Genomic DNA, 17,910 nt, shown 5'->3' with positions numbered 1-17,910 from the left:
CTCCCTGTCTCTTGACTGCCCCCTCCAGAACCTCCCTGCCCCTTCTCCGACCCCCTGGCCCCCTTACCCTGCCGCTCAGAACAGAGTGCTGCAGGGCAGCAGGGGACGGGGGAGCAGGGGGAGGAGCTCCAGACTGCCGGAGGCCTGATGCGAACAGCCAGCCGGCGATCTGTGAATGCAGGGAGGGGGAGGGAGAGAGCGAGAGGAGGGGAGTGATTTCAAGCTGCAGGGGAGAGGAGGGGGAAGCGGAGGAGGGGCTCTGGCTCTCGGAGCCCCATGCAAGTGGCACGATTCGGCCGGCTGCCCTGTCAGCCACGCGCTCTCTGCATTGGGGGGAAATCCGGACATTTACAAATTCCCCCCGGACGCTATTTTTAACTCAAAAAAGCCGGACATGTCCGGCAGAATCCGGACGAATGGTAACCCTAGTATTGTCTCGAGAAATGTTTATAACAGTTAGGGTGGTATTTCAATTCTGAGACTATTAGGTCACTTACACCAGCTGTATGTATACTAAGCTCATATTTATACTCTGCTGTCTCCGGTATTTGTTTGTTCATTTTGAATGTTGTTTCAGAAGAAAGTTTTTTGTTTGGAAACTGCATTTCTGCCAGGATGGAAAACTCCAGTTCACTAGAGGGACCTTGCTCTGAAGCACTGTTGAGGTTTTGGAGATTGTAATGCAAGATGGGATTTGCAGTTCATCCTTACTGGTTGATGAAATAGCTTCATTGGATTTTAAAAACTGCTAATTTTACCTCTATCTGCATATGTTGCATAACAGTGTTATGCCAAAGTAATTATAGCCTGCATTTAGATTGAAGAGCTGTTAGAATTCTATTGGTTGCATCCCTATTTAGAAATCTCTGAGTTTCTGTCTTGCATTGGTTGCCCCTAGTATTGTAGTCAATCCCTGTTCACTAGAAGCAAAAACTGTCCTTTTTCACTTGTTGGAAGATATTGTTGAGGGATGCTTCAGGTTCAAGACTGCCTCTGTGTTTCATCTATGGAATACCTGACAATAATAATAAATATAATTAAACACTACCTCATGAATATTGAATATTTACCAGAACGTACCTTATGCCAAGGCATAGGTATCCAAATCAATACTCAGCTCACTTAGGCTTGGTCTACACTAAACCCCCAAATCGAACTAAGGTACGCAACTTCAGCTACGTGAATAACGTAGCTGAAGTTCGAAGTACCTTAGTTCGAACTTACCTCAGTCCACACGCTGCAGGCAGGCTCCCCCGTCGACTCCTCTCGTCTAGCTGGAGTACCGCAGTCGACGGCGAGCACTTCCTGGTTCGACTTATCGCGTCCAGACAAGACGCGATAAGTCGAACCCAGAACTTCGATTGCCAGCCGCCGAACTAGTTCCTTGTTCCCTTGGAGCTTCTGGCTCGAAAGGGGGACAGTTTGGACTGAAAAGCAAAAGTCAGCTTTAGGTTGGATTAGTGCTTAGGGCTAATAGTAATAATTTATATTTTTGAAAGAGAAGACCTTAGGGAAATAAACTATATCATACTATGTTGTGTATGATACTTAGTGTCAAGCATAGCAGGGCATTTAATTCCAAAAATATCTGAAAAGTACTTACTTACTTAAGGATGATATTTAAGATTAAGTAAATACTTTAATGCAAAACAAACAAAATTCAAGTGCATATCATCACATCATAAGAGGAAGCAGAGAGTATGATCTTCAACAGAGATCGCACCCTGCATTTTCTGTTAGCACAGGATTCCAAATTAGGAACATGGTCTATATTTAGTACCTCTCCTTCACTTTGTGTGTGTGTGTTTTTTTTTTTTTTTAAGTTACAAATTATAGCAATTTTTTGTTTTTACTTACCTTAAAGTTCAAAATTCAGTTTTGGTAAACTTCATTTTCAAATTCAGCACATTCAAATTAAGAAATAAAACATGTTTACCAACTTTTCCCCAGAAATGCTTTGTTTCATTAATGTCAATTTATTTGGTAATTTGGCCTACTCTAAAATACAAGGTTGATGCTGCAAATGCTTATGTGAGTTTTAAGCACTGTTCATGTGAGTAAAGTTACATACCAGCATAAATGATTGCAGGATCAGGACCTAATTTTTCAATATCTTGATTTTTTTGCCCATAGCGGGTTTTTAAAATTCAGATAAGAGACACAGTAGCTTGAGATATTTAAAGTTTATTTTGAAGTAAATGCAGTTTTTATTTTCAATCTGAAGCTGCATAACACAAATTTTCAAATTAGTATAAATGACTTTTTGAAAAATCAAGTGATTTTAAATGAATGATTTAAATTGTCTTGATTTAAATTGCTCCAGTCTTTTTAAAAGTATAAATTATTTGAAATTTGTATATAGCTTAATAAAAGAGAGTCCCTAATAATATTAATAAATGTGTGAAATTCCTTTTTCCATATTGTCAATTTAGAGGCTGAGGGAACTGGGATTATTTAGTCTGCAGAAGAGAAGAATGAGGGGGGATTTGATAGCTGCTTTCAACTACCTGAAAGGGGGTTCCAAAGAGGATGGATCTAGACTGTTCTCAGTGGTACCAGATGACAGAACAAGGAGTAATGGTCTCAAGTTGCAGTGGGGAAGGTTTAGGTTGGATATTAGGAAAAACTTTTTCACTTAGGAGGGGGGTGAAGCACTGGAATGGGTTACCTAGGGAGGTGGTGGAATCTCCTTCCTTAGAGGTTTTTAAGGTCAGGCTTGACAAAGCCCTGGCTGGGATGATTTAGTTGGGAATTGGTCCTGCTTTGAGCAGGGGGTTGGGCTAGATGACCTCCTGAAGTCCCTTCCAACCCTGATATTCTATGATTCTATATCCATTTGCGTTTGTAAGGTATCCATGAAAATTTTTCTTGCAACACCAAAATCACACTAGTGGTTTTAAAGGTTTTATTTTTCTTTTATAAGCAAACTAAGTGAAAGCAGCAGAAGAACTCAAGAATAACTTTCTCATCACCAGGATGTTTTCATAATAATTTACGTAAACTGAAAAAAAAATTATATTTATGTTTTGTTTCTCAAAGTAATTTTCTTTTAGCAGCTGCGTCAATACTGACATGTTACCTAACATTTAGATGTCTGTGACAATATTAAATGCCTCCTTCTGCCACTGGGAAAAATTTGCTGACAACCTGAATTTTTGTTTAAAAAACAAACTTGTGACTTAAGTTTTGTTTACTAATTTATTAAAACTACTGTGTAAATTTGTAATTAATATATAATGATGGTGATGCTGCTAGTGAAGGTGGTAGATATTCTACCCAGTTATCAGAAGAATAAGCAGATTAAAAGTAGTTCATGTAATGTTCCATGAATACAAAGAACAGAAAAAGCAATTGGTCTGTATTTTGATATGTATTCTTGACTGTGCCATCAGTAAATTGCCAGAAGCAGTATCTATTTAATTACTTGATAGAAAAGTGACATTGCTCATTTTTAATCTTGTGCTTTACAAACATAATCTGAAATATACCAACAGATTAAGAATTCCTAAACATTCATTCATTTTCTGTATTTGTTTGTTTTACTCTCTGTTTTGTGCATTGCATCTGTAACAAAATTCTGTAAAAACTGATATAAATATTTCTCTGTAGTTACCATACTGACTAGATTCCAGCTCTTGTGTCTCTTCTAGCATGAGACATAAGACAGCTGCTCTATCAGCTCTCAAAGATACCCTCACTTTTGGCCTTTTGATATGTATGACAAACTCTTAATTCTCAAGGCCCTGTGGTATGCTCTACTTCAGTTCTTAATGACCACAGTCATAAGTGCACCTAATCAGACTTCATTCCACTTACAGGAAGGCCTGGTCTACACTACAGGGGGGTGTCGATGTAAGATACACAACTTCAGCTATGGGAATACCGTAGCTGAAGTTGACATATCTTATTCCGACTTACCTCCCGTCCTCACAGCGCGGGATCGATGGCCGCAGCTCCCCTGTCCACTCCGCTACCGCCGCTCGCTCCGGTGGAGTTCCGGAGTCGACGAGGAGCGCGTTCGGGGATCGATATATCGCGTGTTAACGAGACGCGATATATCGACCCCCAATAAATCGATTGCTACCCGCCGATACGGCGGGTAGTCTGGACGTACCCGAAGTCTTCACCAGTCTCTGTGGTTTGCCAAACCAACGTGGGTATTTCTCATTCTGAAAGTTCCAGTTTTTGTTTTAGGGTATGTCTACACTACCCATGTTACAGCACAGCTGTGGCAGCACTGTGACGTGGGCAGTGTAGTCACGCTTTATCGCTAGGGCAGAGCTCTCCCGGTGATAAAAAAAAAAATAATAACCACCCCGAACGAGCATTATCGCTGGGAGCCACAGCGCTGTCTATACTGGCGCTTTTCAGCGCTAAAACTTTTGTCACTCGGGTGTGTTTTTTCACACCCCTGAACGACTAAAGTTTTAGCATTGAAAGTGACAGTGTAGACACAGCTTTAGTCTGAAGTATGTCATCTTCAAAATTTGGTGTCTCCAAAGAGATTTGACTGGGAGGCGAAAGCTAGTTCAGTGATTTACTCAATTTTGCTTGGAGATTAGAGACCCTCTTTATTCCTTGCTTATCAAGGACTAAAGAACATCTCAGAAGTACAGATGACCTGGCATTTATTCTGTACACAAGCATGCTTTTCAAGGGGTTGAAAATCTGAGAGCCAAGGGAGTTTCCAGCTATCTGTTGCTAGAAGCATAAGGTAAGAGTGGGAATCCAGTCAAATGATATTTTCAGAGAAACTGAACCATAGCTGGGTAATTTTCTATCATTATATTTGTGCCTTGCACAAATTTATCACAATCCCACTAAACCTCAGAAGTCCAAATTCAGTAATGCCTGAGGTGAGGAGAGCACAAAATACAACTGTAAAAAGTTAAATTTGTCTCTGGAGTACTATAGATCATGTGTAGAGTTTTATGTTATCTTAACTGCATTCTGTTTGGTGTGGCATATGGTAACAACTCTGTTGTGATAAAACATGAAAAATGTTGACCATAAAAAGGTAATTCATTCATAATTAATTGTAAACACAGATAATGGATGTGCTTCTGACTTTGTTTTTTAATAGGTCCTGCATTTAAATTATACAAAGGAAAGAGTGCAACTCCAGTGCTCGCTATTGAAAAGTATCCTGTAGTTTTAGATGGGCTATATTAATATACAATCCCACTCTTTCCATAATATTCATGAATACAATGACCACAGCATTCAGTTTGAAATTAGCTGCTTTCTCCGCCAAGGGAGGAAACAAGAGGCAAAGTTATGGGACCTACAGGGTCAGTACATGAGGGTGCATACTGAAACCAACCTCCTAGTCAATTGTCCTTGTAGCTGAAATGGCCAAGAGTCTCTCTGCCGCTAAGGCAAAAATAATCAATGAAATCTTGCAAAATGGCCATTCCAGTGTACTGTCACCCCAGTGATGCTCAGTCTTCAAGCAGCCTGCGTCCCTGTGGGATTTGTAATGGCGATGATTAATTGATTTAGTAACATTGCTCTCCCAATAGCTCAGCCAGATAATTCAAGAAAGAATTCGTATTCCACTGCCTTCGTCTCCACTTTCCATTTATGTTGGAAACAAAACAACTCCAGCACAAGAGAGTTGAAGTCTAGTTTTATGTTGATGAATAAAATAAATCTTTATCAAGATCTTACAATGAGAAAAAGAACCTACCTTTTAGCCCTACAGCATCTTTAAGGGTGATCATTGTGTGTGGATGCGTGGGTTTCGTACACTGAATATTGCTCTGTTACTTTGCACTGATTTTTGCTTTGTTTTTCTTATTTAAGGTATTACTATGATGGGGATATGATCTGCAAAGTACAAGGCAAGAGGTTTGTGTACAAATTTGTCTGTGACTTGAAAACTCTCATTGGCTATAGCGCAGCAGAGCTGAACCGGTTGGTCACAGAGTGTGAGCAAAAGAAACTGGCAAAGATGCAACTCCATGGCATTGCACAGCCAGTCACAGCAGTAGCACTAGCTACAGCATCCCTGCAAACCGAGAAAGACAATTAAGCACTAGGACCTGAAAGTGGGAGCCTGAGGCCTTTCTTATATACCCAGAGCAGTTATCTTTATCAGAATTGGAAGCTTCTTTTTATTCCTTGACAGTACAATATGATGCATGATTTTCTACAAAGAACTGAGACTCCCATAAATTTGGATCTTTAACAGCATATATTTCAGAGTATGTTAAGGGATCACCACAACTTCTTCAATGTGAAGAATGGCACACTGTGTCATGTAGTCTGCTGAAATTGGTGAGGAAAGATGAACTGGTTCATGTTGTATGTCCAGGCCTACAAAATATTTGTTCCAGCATTTTAAGAAAAGTGAAGCATCTACAGGCAATAGACTGGTCAATAGTTTGAATTCAACCCTTTCTGCTGTTTTTTATTCTCTATCGAACTACAAAATGGAATTGGATGCGTACACAGTTAAAGCAGGAGCTGCCCTTAAACATGCCTGTTAATCTCATCTAATCAAGCAGAGCAGAAAGAACAGACACATTAAAAAATAATACAAAGCATCAAGTCCTTAAGACAATTTCTCTGTTTATAAGCAAAGAAAACTAAGAATAGACTAAACTGAAGATCAGTGCTGAAGAAAGAGATCCATGTTTAACTCTGGCTTAGATCAAAAGCCAATTATGAGTATTTCATTGTAATGTGTAGCTAACATGCATATATGAGGGAAAGTTCTTAACTTTTGAAAAATGTTATGCTTGCTACTCAGCAAAAGAAAATTAATAAAGATTTCCATGTTTTTCCTGTCAGGTGATTAAAAACTTGAAAAGGTATCCCTCACCCAAAAAGAAGTTTTTTTTACTCTACACTGCAGAGTATATTAGCCAATACTCCTTATACCTGCACTATAGTTGATCTTGATGAACTGAAGACTTAAGTTAATCACATTCAGCAATCCTTTCCTGTTTAGAAACAAAATGAGTTGCAAATAAGTTTATAAAAATCTAAAGTTTCACTTCCAGATTATTGTACAGTCTGCCCTATTAAAATATGAAAAAATATAGTTTCTTATTTAAAATTACTTTTTCCAAACTTCAGATAATGTTTTAAGGCCTCAGAAACAAAACTACACATTCCTGAGGCCTAAGCAGGACACAGTTAAGGGTTTGGATAAATTTTTCAAAATATATATAATTGGAATGTATCCTGAATCCAGAGACTGGTATAAATACTACTTAATTCAAGCATATACATGTTAATATGTAGAAAACTGTGTCTCCATGATTTGTGAGCTTCTCCATTAATGGATTGCTAGACTTCTTCTGTTAGTCTGAATAGAGTATTTTTTACTTTTTGCCCCTTTGTTTAAACAGTATGAATATTGTGTTACCATGCATTTTTGCTGTTCTTGCAAGCAGATTTTTTTTAAATAAGGAACCATCAGGAGAAGCTGTGGTGTCACTTGACAAATAGTAAAAATATAATTGCATAAGAGAAAATCTTTAGTACCATGTTGAAAGGTCAAGTTACTCTTAAAACTTTTAAGTCAAGAATCTCGCTACACTGACAGACGCTTAATGTAAAATGTACTTAAACTGAGTGGTGGGAGCACTACGTTATTGCTGTTGACAAGTAAAGAGAAACTGGTAAGTAAAATTGATTCTTTACCCTTGAATATACATACTCTTATTCCATTCTATTAGGAAAGATGGCATCAAAACTTCCCATGTAAATACATCTGATTATTAGGTTGAAGCTCTTTAATTTAGTAAATATGATTATCCCTTTTGAGTTTGTCTATATGCATTTTATTTCCTGGTAGGATCTGCTGCTCTTCCACCATGTTCTTTTCATTAAAAAAGGACCAATGCATTTTCCAAACAGCATAAAGCTGTTGTCAAATTTCCTGTAGCTAAGAGCGAAATCTGACTAACTTGATGTCTTCAATTAAATAAAGGATGTAGAATATTATATGTCAATATAATTGTTTTGTTGCTGCCAGAAAAAAAAAGTATAATCCCAATTTTTTTGTAAAACAGGGGTTTTGCGTACATTTTTACTCTTTAAATAAAGACACTTATACTCTGCTAATAATTATGTATTACTTTTGTTTTGAATTTTTTTGGTAATTTTACATGAAACAATTATTTTCTATTTTTATTCTGATAAAATATTTGTGCATAAAATGTCAATATAGTAAAATAAAAAAAACTGTTACACAGCTAATGTTTTGGTGATGATTCATTTGTTTTTCAGAATAGCTTCCACGGATTTTTTTTTTTTTTTTAAGTGGCGGCTAGTTTTAAAGATTAATATGCACAATTTCATTTTCAACAACTAAAGAGCACAAGAAAAGAGGAAAAAATTAACTTCAAGCTTTCTTCAAAACAGATTTTCTTCACCTTAATATTAAAACATCTTTATCTTTTTGTACTTGTGCTAGAACTACAACATACAGAGTTTCAGTCTTCAGCAGGTTTGGTTTTGTGATACATTTCCTGTTTGTGCTACAACCCCTCAAAACTACAAGAGCATGAGATGGATTCAGTATACATCCATGATGGAATTAATTAGAATGTGACCACGGAATGTTTTCTAGAAATCTTTCATGTAAGGATGTTCTATATATGTGTGCAGATTAATATGAAAAGGGCCAGTTTCATTTTAGTTTGAGTTAACATACATGTAAAATATGCTACTTATGCAAATATTACATGTTACATTTTTGTTGTTGTTGCATGTAGGCTGTATTACTGGTTGGTGATACACAAGCCAGAAAGAACAAAGCTTGACTTTTAAATTCCAGGAGTTTCTGTGCAGATGATAGTAGCTAAATATATTTTACTTTTAAACTGAGCAAAGCTACTATGGGAATTTCTGAGAAACAAGTATAGAACTCGGCAATGCCAATTTTTTAATGCACTCACTTTTCGGAGTTCAACCACACTTTAAATATGTAACCCTTTTTTTTAATGTGGCTCTTTCTGTGCCCGAATTGTTCTCTTTATACTTTTGTTTTGTAAATATATGAAATGTGTTGGATCTGATTTTTATATTACCTCAGAGGTATAAAAGGCCTTGTTAAAGAGGATGCTCATCAACAATTTCATGTATTATGGCACACGTCACCTACATGCTGTATAGCTTTGTATGGTCTGGAGAAAAATCTATGTCCTAATTAAAACATACCTCCAGATCTTCTAAATCAGTATAGTACCAATGCAACCAACAAAGCTATGCTGATTTACACCAGCTGAGGATCGGGCCTGTATTAGCTAGGGTTTAATTTTTTAGTAATATTACAAACAGTTCTCATCTTCCTGTTAAAAGAAAAAAAGTGAGTGTCAGAGTTTTGTCCTTTTAGAGCAGGGATTCTCAACCTTTTTCTTTCTAAGCCCTTTCTCCCCCTCCCCACACCTAGCCCTCTACCTAAGTGTATTTTGACTTCTATTTTGGGGGACCAGCTCTGCAAAGCAGGGCCTGGGGTGGGAGCACCACCTCCACCCCAACTTACCTCAGCATGTCACCCAGTCTGTCTGTTTGGGGAGGGGGTGGGGGTAGCTAGGGACTGTGTGCAGGTAGCTCAGGGTGCAGGGAGGGGGTAACTAGGGGCTGTGTTCCAAGGGAGGGCCCCCTGTGGTCATTACTCCCTGAGGGAGATGGGTCCCCCCACCCAGGCAGCTTTTACCAGCTTTGCGAGCAGTCAAAGGGGGGCTGGGAGCTGAGGAGCAGCTGAAGCCCCAAGCACCAGCAGCAGACAGGGTAGCGCTGTGGCTGACCGCTCCATGGTCAGTACCCACACTGCCTGGCTCTGGTTTCCAGTCTCTGACCTGGGCAGGGCCTTGGTGGGAGGGAGGTGAAGCTGCTTCTGGGACTGCCCCACTCTGGTTAAGGCACTGCAGACTGGGGCAAAATGCCCCTTGTGTCCCCTTCCAACTCTGCCCATGGTCTCCAGGCTCACAGACCCCCTGAAACCAGCTAGCAGCCCCCTGGACCTCCAATTGAGAACCACTGCTTTAGAGGAAAGGACCAAATCCCCAGTGTGCCCATGTCAGGGGCTTAATTCAGCCTGGTGAGAGACATCTGTGACTCATTAGGTCATTACTAGTTGCAGCTGGGGTGGACTGGGAGTGTTGGTCAAGAGGAGGAGGAATGCTTAGGGAGAAGAGTTTTACAGGCACCTCTGGCTGGGAGGGGGAAGGCTGCCTAGGCAGTGGCAACTGAACGGGGATTGTATGAGGTAGGCCTGTCTGAAAAGTGTTCTAGTCCGGGTGACCAAAAAGGTTGCACAGAAACCAGAACAGCCTAATAAATTATCTCAGGTTGGAGAGGGATCTGGGGAGAGTGCTCCTGGCTGAGAGATCAGAAAGTATGATGCTTGAGAAATGGAGACGGCCAGGACTTGGTAGGTAGTATGTGAGTCTGTTTTGCTTGTTTTATTTTAAGTCCTTTCTATTGGATTGTGTTTTGGGCCCAGAAGATCCAGCGTATCCTGATAAAAAGATACTTGAGTAAAGTGTTGGTATTAAAGATGTTACTTTGGAGGAACTTGTCCTTTGTCCTTGTACTTTGTCCTTGTACTTTGGAGGAAAGAGGGAAGTTAGTTGAGATGGGCTGGAGCTGTTTAAGTACTATCCCATTTTCTAGAAGACCAAACAAGACAACCCCACACACAAAAGGGAATGAGAATAACAGCAAAGATAGAAAATGCAGCTTCTGTCTATAGTGTTGACTTCCTCTTGCAGTCTCACTGCTGGAGAAACAAGCATGGCACACAATCTTTCTAGCCACTTTGAGACCTGGCAAACTTGTACCAGCATCAGGCTGTTTAAGACATCGCTTTTAACTGCCTCTTTGGTCATGAGCTCACAGTAGTGTTGCAAGATAAACTGTTTTAGCTGGCTAAGCCAGGCTGTGCCACTACAGCTGTGCCGCTAAAAGGGCAAATGGTGTAGCTGCTGTTTATGGGCAGGAGAGAGCTCTCCTGCTGACAAAAAACTTCCACCCCCAAGGAGTGGTGTTAGTGGTGCCAGTGTAGACAGAGCCTTATTAAACAGAAGGCAAAAGAAAAGGGATAGGAAAGAAAAGGGGTAATGTGGTGGGGAAAGGACACACAAAGTGTTGGGGGTAAAAAGTCTCACATCCCAGGTGGTATATGGGATTCATATGAAGCTCGTGGAAATGTAATGTCATCTGGGTCCCTCTCTCTGGCCTGGGTCTGGTCGGGACCTCCCTTGGGATTAGGATGATGGAAGGCCCAACAGTGTCACAGTGGATTCTGGAGTTCTGGTAGACTGTGAAGGTGGCAGTCATGATGACAAAGCTCATTCCTTCCTGTTCCCCTGCCTTTCAGTCAGCCAGCATCTGCTAATACTCCCGCCCCTCCCTCCCCAAGCTCTTTTTTTGAGGACCCCAAAAGGGTGTGATGGGCATAAAAGACCATCCCCCCATTATTTTGTTCACCATTTTGACTTAATATCTGACATGCCGATTTTGGTCCATTGTTTTCCAGTCCCACACTTAACTCTTGTTTACCGGGCATGATTATAACACAGTCCTTGAGTTATAGCTATAGGCCTTTTTTGTTTGAACTAACCTAGTCTTTGTCTCCTTTTTTCACCTTTTCCCATCAGTGCTTATTGTTGTAGGTTATTGTAACATTTTATAAACTTTCATTCCTCACAGTGGAACTTTCAATGAGGGTAAATTTGTAGGACCAGTTATTACAACAGGGCCCTCACCAGAGTCCACTTAGCTGTGCTGCTGTCCTCTGTATTGTCTCTTGCCACAAAATCCCCCTGGGAGGGGATCCAATAATGTTTAGAACTCTTGAGCAGCGTCCTGGCCGCATAAAAATGAGCTCTTTGCCACATAGTAAGAGCTGTTTTCCCACTCTGGGAGCCCACTACACCCCCAAATCCAAGTTCACAGATAGTTATGAAGACATTCTAAGTGTCACTAGAACAACTGTTACTCTTGGGGGAATTCTGTGCCACTATGCAATGCAAAATTTGCACAGAATTAATGTTCTGTGCAGAATTTTTGTTTTCCTGCAGAATTGGCACTGCAGACCTGCTGGCCACCACTAGGATCCCGTAGAGTCTGGCTCCCCAGCTCACAAATAGAGGATGGCCGGGGCAGGGAGGGGAAGCTGGCAGATTCCCAGGAGCTGCGGTTCCTGGCACGCCCTGGGCTGTGGCCCTGCAGTGAGCAGAGCACTTGGCCTGGTGGGGAATAAGGTTTTGCATGCTCTGGCTGCCAGGCCTGATCTTCATCTACCCAGGGACAGAAGCAGGTGTGGAAGACCCTGCTCTTGTAAAAAGTGATGAAGGGTGGGGCCACACCGTGTCCCCTGTGTGGACAGTAATGAACTCTATGGAGCAGAGCGTGTGGCTGGTGTCTGGCTAGGGAGAGGAGTGTGGGCATCTGGGCTTATGGCTGAGCTCTGGGGGCAGGGGAGTGCCGGTGTCTGGGCCAGGGGCACAGCTCCCTCCAGCACCTCCCAAATATCCCCTCCAGCAGCCCCCAAATGTCCTCCCCCAGTACACACACACACTCCTCCAGCACTCCCCAAACACCCCCTCCAGCATCCCCCAATACACACATACCTTTCCAGCACCCCTAAACATTCTCTCCCAGTACACACACCCCTCCAGCACCCCCAACTCTACCCCTCCTCCAACTCCCCCTGGCAGTGTCACCTATTTAAGAACTTGAAATATGGTAATCTTACGGGGGCAGGGCAAAAAAAGAGAATCGACTAAAAGACCAGGGGGCAGAGTTTTTCCCCAAGATGTGCCCAGCTGGCATGTGTGACACACCCCAGACTGAGGAGGCCGACAAACACATAACAGAGAAACAGGAACTGGGTTGTGATAGGGGTTTCTTTAACTTTCTACTCCTGGGGGAATCTTTTTTGTGTTCTGTATTGTTACAGACATTTATTTTAAAATACCTGAAAGCAAGTATAACCAAAATACTTGAAACTGATGTGATTATATCGTGTTATTTTGACAAAATATGCAGAATTTTAAAATATTGTCTGAATTTTTAATTTTTTGGTGCAGAATTCCCCCAGGAGTAAACTGTGGGTAGATGACTGATGCAAATAACACTTTCTATGGCACCACTTTTCTGTCTTCACCAATAGAGGGAATAGAGAGAACTTTTTCCCTCTGGAGCTTCTGGCCATAGGGCTTATATTCACATGTTTATTTGTTATATATGTCATGAATTCTGACTCAAATGCTTGGTAAATGAAACAGATTTATTAGCTCACCAAGTACTCTGTAATGACATATGTATCTGGCACAAAGTGACTCTTAATCTTGGATGCTGTGTGTATGCATTTAGCTGACAATCATGGTATTTGCATGCTGCTACAGATTATTTCAGTTGCCATGCTGTTGGTGTGAATGTCTGTGAACTCCTGTCCTGATTCCATATGCTAAGGCAGGGCATGCTGGACAGAGGGGAGAATATGTACTCAAGAACTTATGAGTTTGTGTTTTGCTCTTTTCTCCTGGACCATATATGCTATGCTCCCTCTATTAGCAGAACCATGGTGGTAGTGTTGCTTTAGAACTACCAACTAGGGGCGTAGCTAGTTTTATCCTTGATCTACCTGTCTTTCCTTTATTGGTACCTATCCATATAGTATCCGACCACCTTGAATACATGGCAGTTGAAAGTTTTGACATCTGACAGTAAATCAGTATTGAATATGTGGGTGATTTGATCACACTCTGTAAGTACATACATGGGGAACAAATATTTGAAAATGATAAGGGGCCCGTCAATCTAGCAAACAAAGATATAATACTGTATGATTCTGGCTTGATGTGAAGCTAGATAAGTTCAGACTGGAAATAAGGTGCAAATTCTTAACAAAGAGAGTAATTAAATTGAGGGTAATTAACCATTGGAACAATTTACCAAGATCGGGGGGTGGGGAGAGGATTCTCCATCACAGGCAATTTTAAAATCAAGATTTGGATGTTTTTTGAAAAATATATGCTCTAGTTCAAAAGAAATTATTTTTGTGGAGTTCTACAGGAAGTCAGACTAAATGATCTGGTCTTGGAATCTATGAATCTATGCTTTGTGCTCTACATTTTTTCCTGTCCAGTAACAGCTCTTCATCTACAAAGGCCTAAATGGACCACAATCCAGTTCTATCAGGAAAATGCCCCTCTCTGTGTTTCCCAGAAAAAGCAGCAGCATTGTATTGAGACATTTTGGCTGAGAGCCTATGGTACAATTTGCAGGCTCCTTGAATGGAGCTTTCATATAAAGCTACCATGGTGATTAAGAATAGTCATCTTTTAGGGAATGGTGCAAAATTAATCTCTTCTTGTAGGCATTTACCTAATGAATAAATAGAGTTCCTGGTCTCTTCTGGCTTCTCATAAGAAGCTGTGCATTAGTATAGGGTGGAGAGCTATGTCCCTGATGTGTGGGGTTTTGGTGGGGAATGGAGACAGTCCATGTACTAGACAGTTTCATATGCGAGCATCCAGATATTAAAATGATGTGAACATTAGATTTGTGTGTAATAAAGAAATATGTAGCCATAGATCATTACATTGTGACTAGTTCATGTATGGGGGGAGTCCCCCTTCCCACACTAGTCTATGGCCATTTCTAATGTTTGCATAGGCAATGTACATAGGAAAACCATACATAAGTATGTGTAATTATGATTATGTTGTTTCCATCAGTATGTATTAGCTTTCTCAGATACTTACATAAATATACACTAGAAACTAGGACTGTAGAAAAATGATAAGGTAAGCAGAAAGGGACACAAGGATAAATCTATGCCCAGCAAAGTTAAGGACAATAATGTTTTTAAGTATATCAGGAACAAAAGGAATCCTAATAATGGCATTGGTCTGTTACTAGATGGAAATAGTAGAATTGTCAATAATAATGCAGAAAAGATGGAAGTGTTTAATAAATATTTCTGTTGTATATTTGGGAAAGCCCAAATGGTGTACTCAGACCATATGATCATGAAATACTTTCAATTCCAACGTTAACGCAGAAGGATGTTAAACAGCAGCTACTCAAGTTGCTCAGTTTCATCCAAGAATTTTTAAAGAGCTGGCTGAGAAGCTTTCTGGACTGTTAACGTTGTTTTTCAATAAGTCTTTAGAAGTTCCAGAAGACTAGAAGAAAGCTGACATTATGCCAATATTTTAAAAGGGTAAACAAGATGAGCTCACATGCCACGCTTTAATGAATTATTAGGCATATGTCTGACCCTAGGGTTCCCTGTAAAAGTCTATGTACCCCCTATCAGTTAGCACAAAGAGGTTCCTGGGTCACACTGGGTCTAAGTGATTTGCCCAAGGTCACCAAGGAAGTCTGTGGAAAAGCAGGGGAGACCTATGTTCAAGTCCAAGTCCTAGAATATAGTCCTACCCAGTTGGTCCCCCTTCTGCTCTGTTACTTAGGCCCTTAATTATAGCTGGGGGGAAAAACTCAGCAAAATCTTAGAAAACAGTTAGGCTATGTTCTAGTATTAAAAATACATAAATAGAAGAGTTAAAACACTAAATGTGGCTGAGTAAATTCTGGAATTAGAGCCCACGGTATCTGACCAGACACCAAACTAAAGTTTTAACAGCATCTAATTTAGAGTAGTGATGATTTAGCCATTAATAACTTGAACCAAAGGTTAAAAAAAATGCTGAGGAGGAGAAACAAATATTGAATGTCTGCCTTTAATTAATATTTTCTCCTTCTCTGCAGAACTGGTCCTCCTGAAACCAAAGATAAATATTGCTAATGGCAATAGCATCTGAAGATTTATCTGTCACCTGAGTAACAGTCACTTTCTCATTTATCTCGGTTAACAAGGAAATTGATTGTTGCATGACACAATTAACATCCAAGCATGTTATTTTTGTAGGTGATATCACAGTAACAAGCTATGATGTGAAAATAACACCAAACGAAGATAATGAATTATTGATCATAACTGTAAGCAACTAATTAATTCAATTGCTTAACAGAAATTAAGGCAGTTGAAAGGGGAGATTCTAGCCAGTAACAGCTGTTTAATCTACAATAAAGAGACAATTTAAATCTTATTGTAAATAATTCTTTACCTATGTTTGTAATAACATCTTCAATGACTAACATGGATTTTTTTGCGGGGGGGGGGGGGGGGGGGGAAATGTAGTTTATATTTTCCATTTGTCTCAGCTTGGACAATGGAAATTAATTAAAAGTCAGTTTAACTTTTGTCTATAGTCTTTTCAACTTCAGGTTTCCAGTGTTGAAATGTTTGGGTTGTAAAAACTGCAGAGGAATGTTTGTTTGAAACAAACTATAGTGGAATTTTTAAAACTCATAGAAACATTTCACTTGGTCTGCATCAGTGGTACAGATGTTTTGCTTATTGTTTTGAACAACAATCTAAATTTGGGGTGAATATGCTTTGATAGTCTCTCCATATTTTTTTCTAAGTGGCACTTCCAGTACAAGTTCTATCATCTCTTATATCATTTATATATTCCTTCTTACCTCCCCAACCTGAATTTCAACCTAAGTTGAACAGGAATTAGTATTTAGTAACCTTATTTTCATTCTACATGTAGTACTCAAAGGATACACAAATTAGACTCAAAACTGAATGTCCCCAGAGCAATAGACAGATAGCAAGGTTAGTTATTTGAACATCAAAGGTGAAGGGGACCAAACAAAAAACTTATTTCCATGAAGTGCTGTTCATTTGCTGTCTGATCTGAATCACATAATACCCCACGGGTCTGGCAATAAAGAGCTTTTGATTTAAGCTTATTTTATGGATTATAACCAGCATTGTTTGCTGCAGTATAACTTCTGTCTTGTATTTTTAAGGCAGTGAACTCTAATCCAGTTCAAGTTGTACTTTTAATTGAAATTTTGCATTCAACTTATTTTCCCCTATCTATCAGTCACTAAACTTTTTCTGAGTTCTTCATATTTTCATTCTAAGAGACCCTCTCTCATGATCCACCTTCCCACTGCTTGGATCCCACTGTTTTTTTATCCTGCATAGCATCAAGGAGTTATTTATGGATACTTCTGATGTAACAAATTCTTAACGCTTTTTGAAAGCAAAAATCTGATCAAAAATGTTGATAGTTTCCTCATTTGTATTGTATGTTTTAGCGATAATAAGCCACATACATGTGAAAATTTCCATCTAGAAGGTGAGTTAAAGCAACTGAACGCAAGGAGTGAGAATTAAAAAGTGTATTCAGTCTATATCTAGAATGGTGACTGTGGCTTCCATTATAATATATCTTTATTTTGTGTTATAGCATACTGTTGCTCAGCTTTTGATGGGACAATCTGCTGTGGGACAGTAATTTAGCTCAGATTATTAATTGTTATCAATATAAATTGAAGACTTCCCTCTCTGTTTTCATTGTTTTTTCAGGATTTTTTAAAAATTATTGTAAAGAGCCATGATGTATGACAGTAGCTCAGTCAGTAAATAATACATTAGCCCTACCTATTTTAAAGTGACCATGTAATCCACCTGGCCACTGTCTAACCTGGATGTTCATGGTCTTTATATCACATCTCTTTATGGGAGAGCAATTTATGAAATGCTTTGGATCAGACTGGAAATTTTACAAGCACATTGCTCTCTGAGCACTGCTGGGAGCATAATCCTTGTAAAACTCCATTATATTGCCTGCTCCCAAGAGCACTTTATAGAGGTTAGCGGGAAAGTGCTACACCTCCACTACGTGGAAGCTCTACCCTTATTTTTGTTTCATTGAGGGGCATAGGGATTATTTCTCTTAAAACTTCAGGTCGATACTTTTTTTTGGGGGGGGGGGAGTGTTTTGGGCAGAAACATGAGATCATGAGTCCATGTGAAAAGGGAATAAGTTTTAATGGGGTTTGTCCACCTTGGCTATA

The 17,910-nt window shown here is 39.7% G+C and overlaps 1 protein-coding gene across 2 annotated transcripts in view; it reads left to right on the top strand.

The window, feature by feature from the left end:
• The window catches only part of LOC112114226 (GA binding protein transcription factor subunit alpha), a 41,289-nt gene extending 33,663 nt beyond the window's left edge, over window positions 1-7,626 (top strand). For both annotated transcript variants that reach the window (XM_026652348.1, XM_026652350.2), the window contains exon 10: window positions 5,806-7,626. In XM_026652348.1, coding sequence (XP_026508133.1) covers window positions 5,806-6,034 — 229 coding nt within the window. In that variant the 3' untranslated portion in view covers window positions 6,035-7,626. The remainder of the gene's footprint in view (window positions 1-5,805) is intronic.
• Window positions 7,627-17,910: the final 10,284 nt, after the last annotated feature.

This window comes from Terrapene carolina, unplaced genomic scaffold (genome assembly GCF_002925995.2).
Source record: "Terrapene carolina triunguis isolate 2854851 unplaced genomic scaffold, T_m_triunguis-2.0 Scaffold32, whole genome shotgun sequence".
Taxonomy (NCBI): Eukaryota; Metazoa; Chordata; order Testudines; family Emydidae; genus Terrapene; species Terrapene triunguis.
The sequence above is the reverse complement of the archived record's forward strand: the minus strand, read 5'-3'. Positions and strand labels throughout refer to the sequence as shown.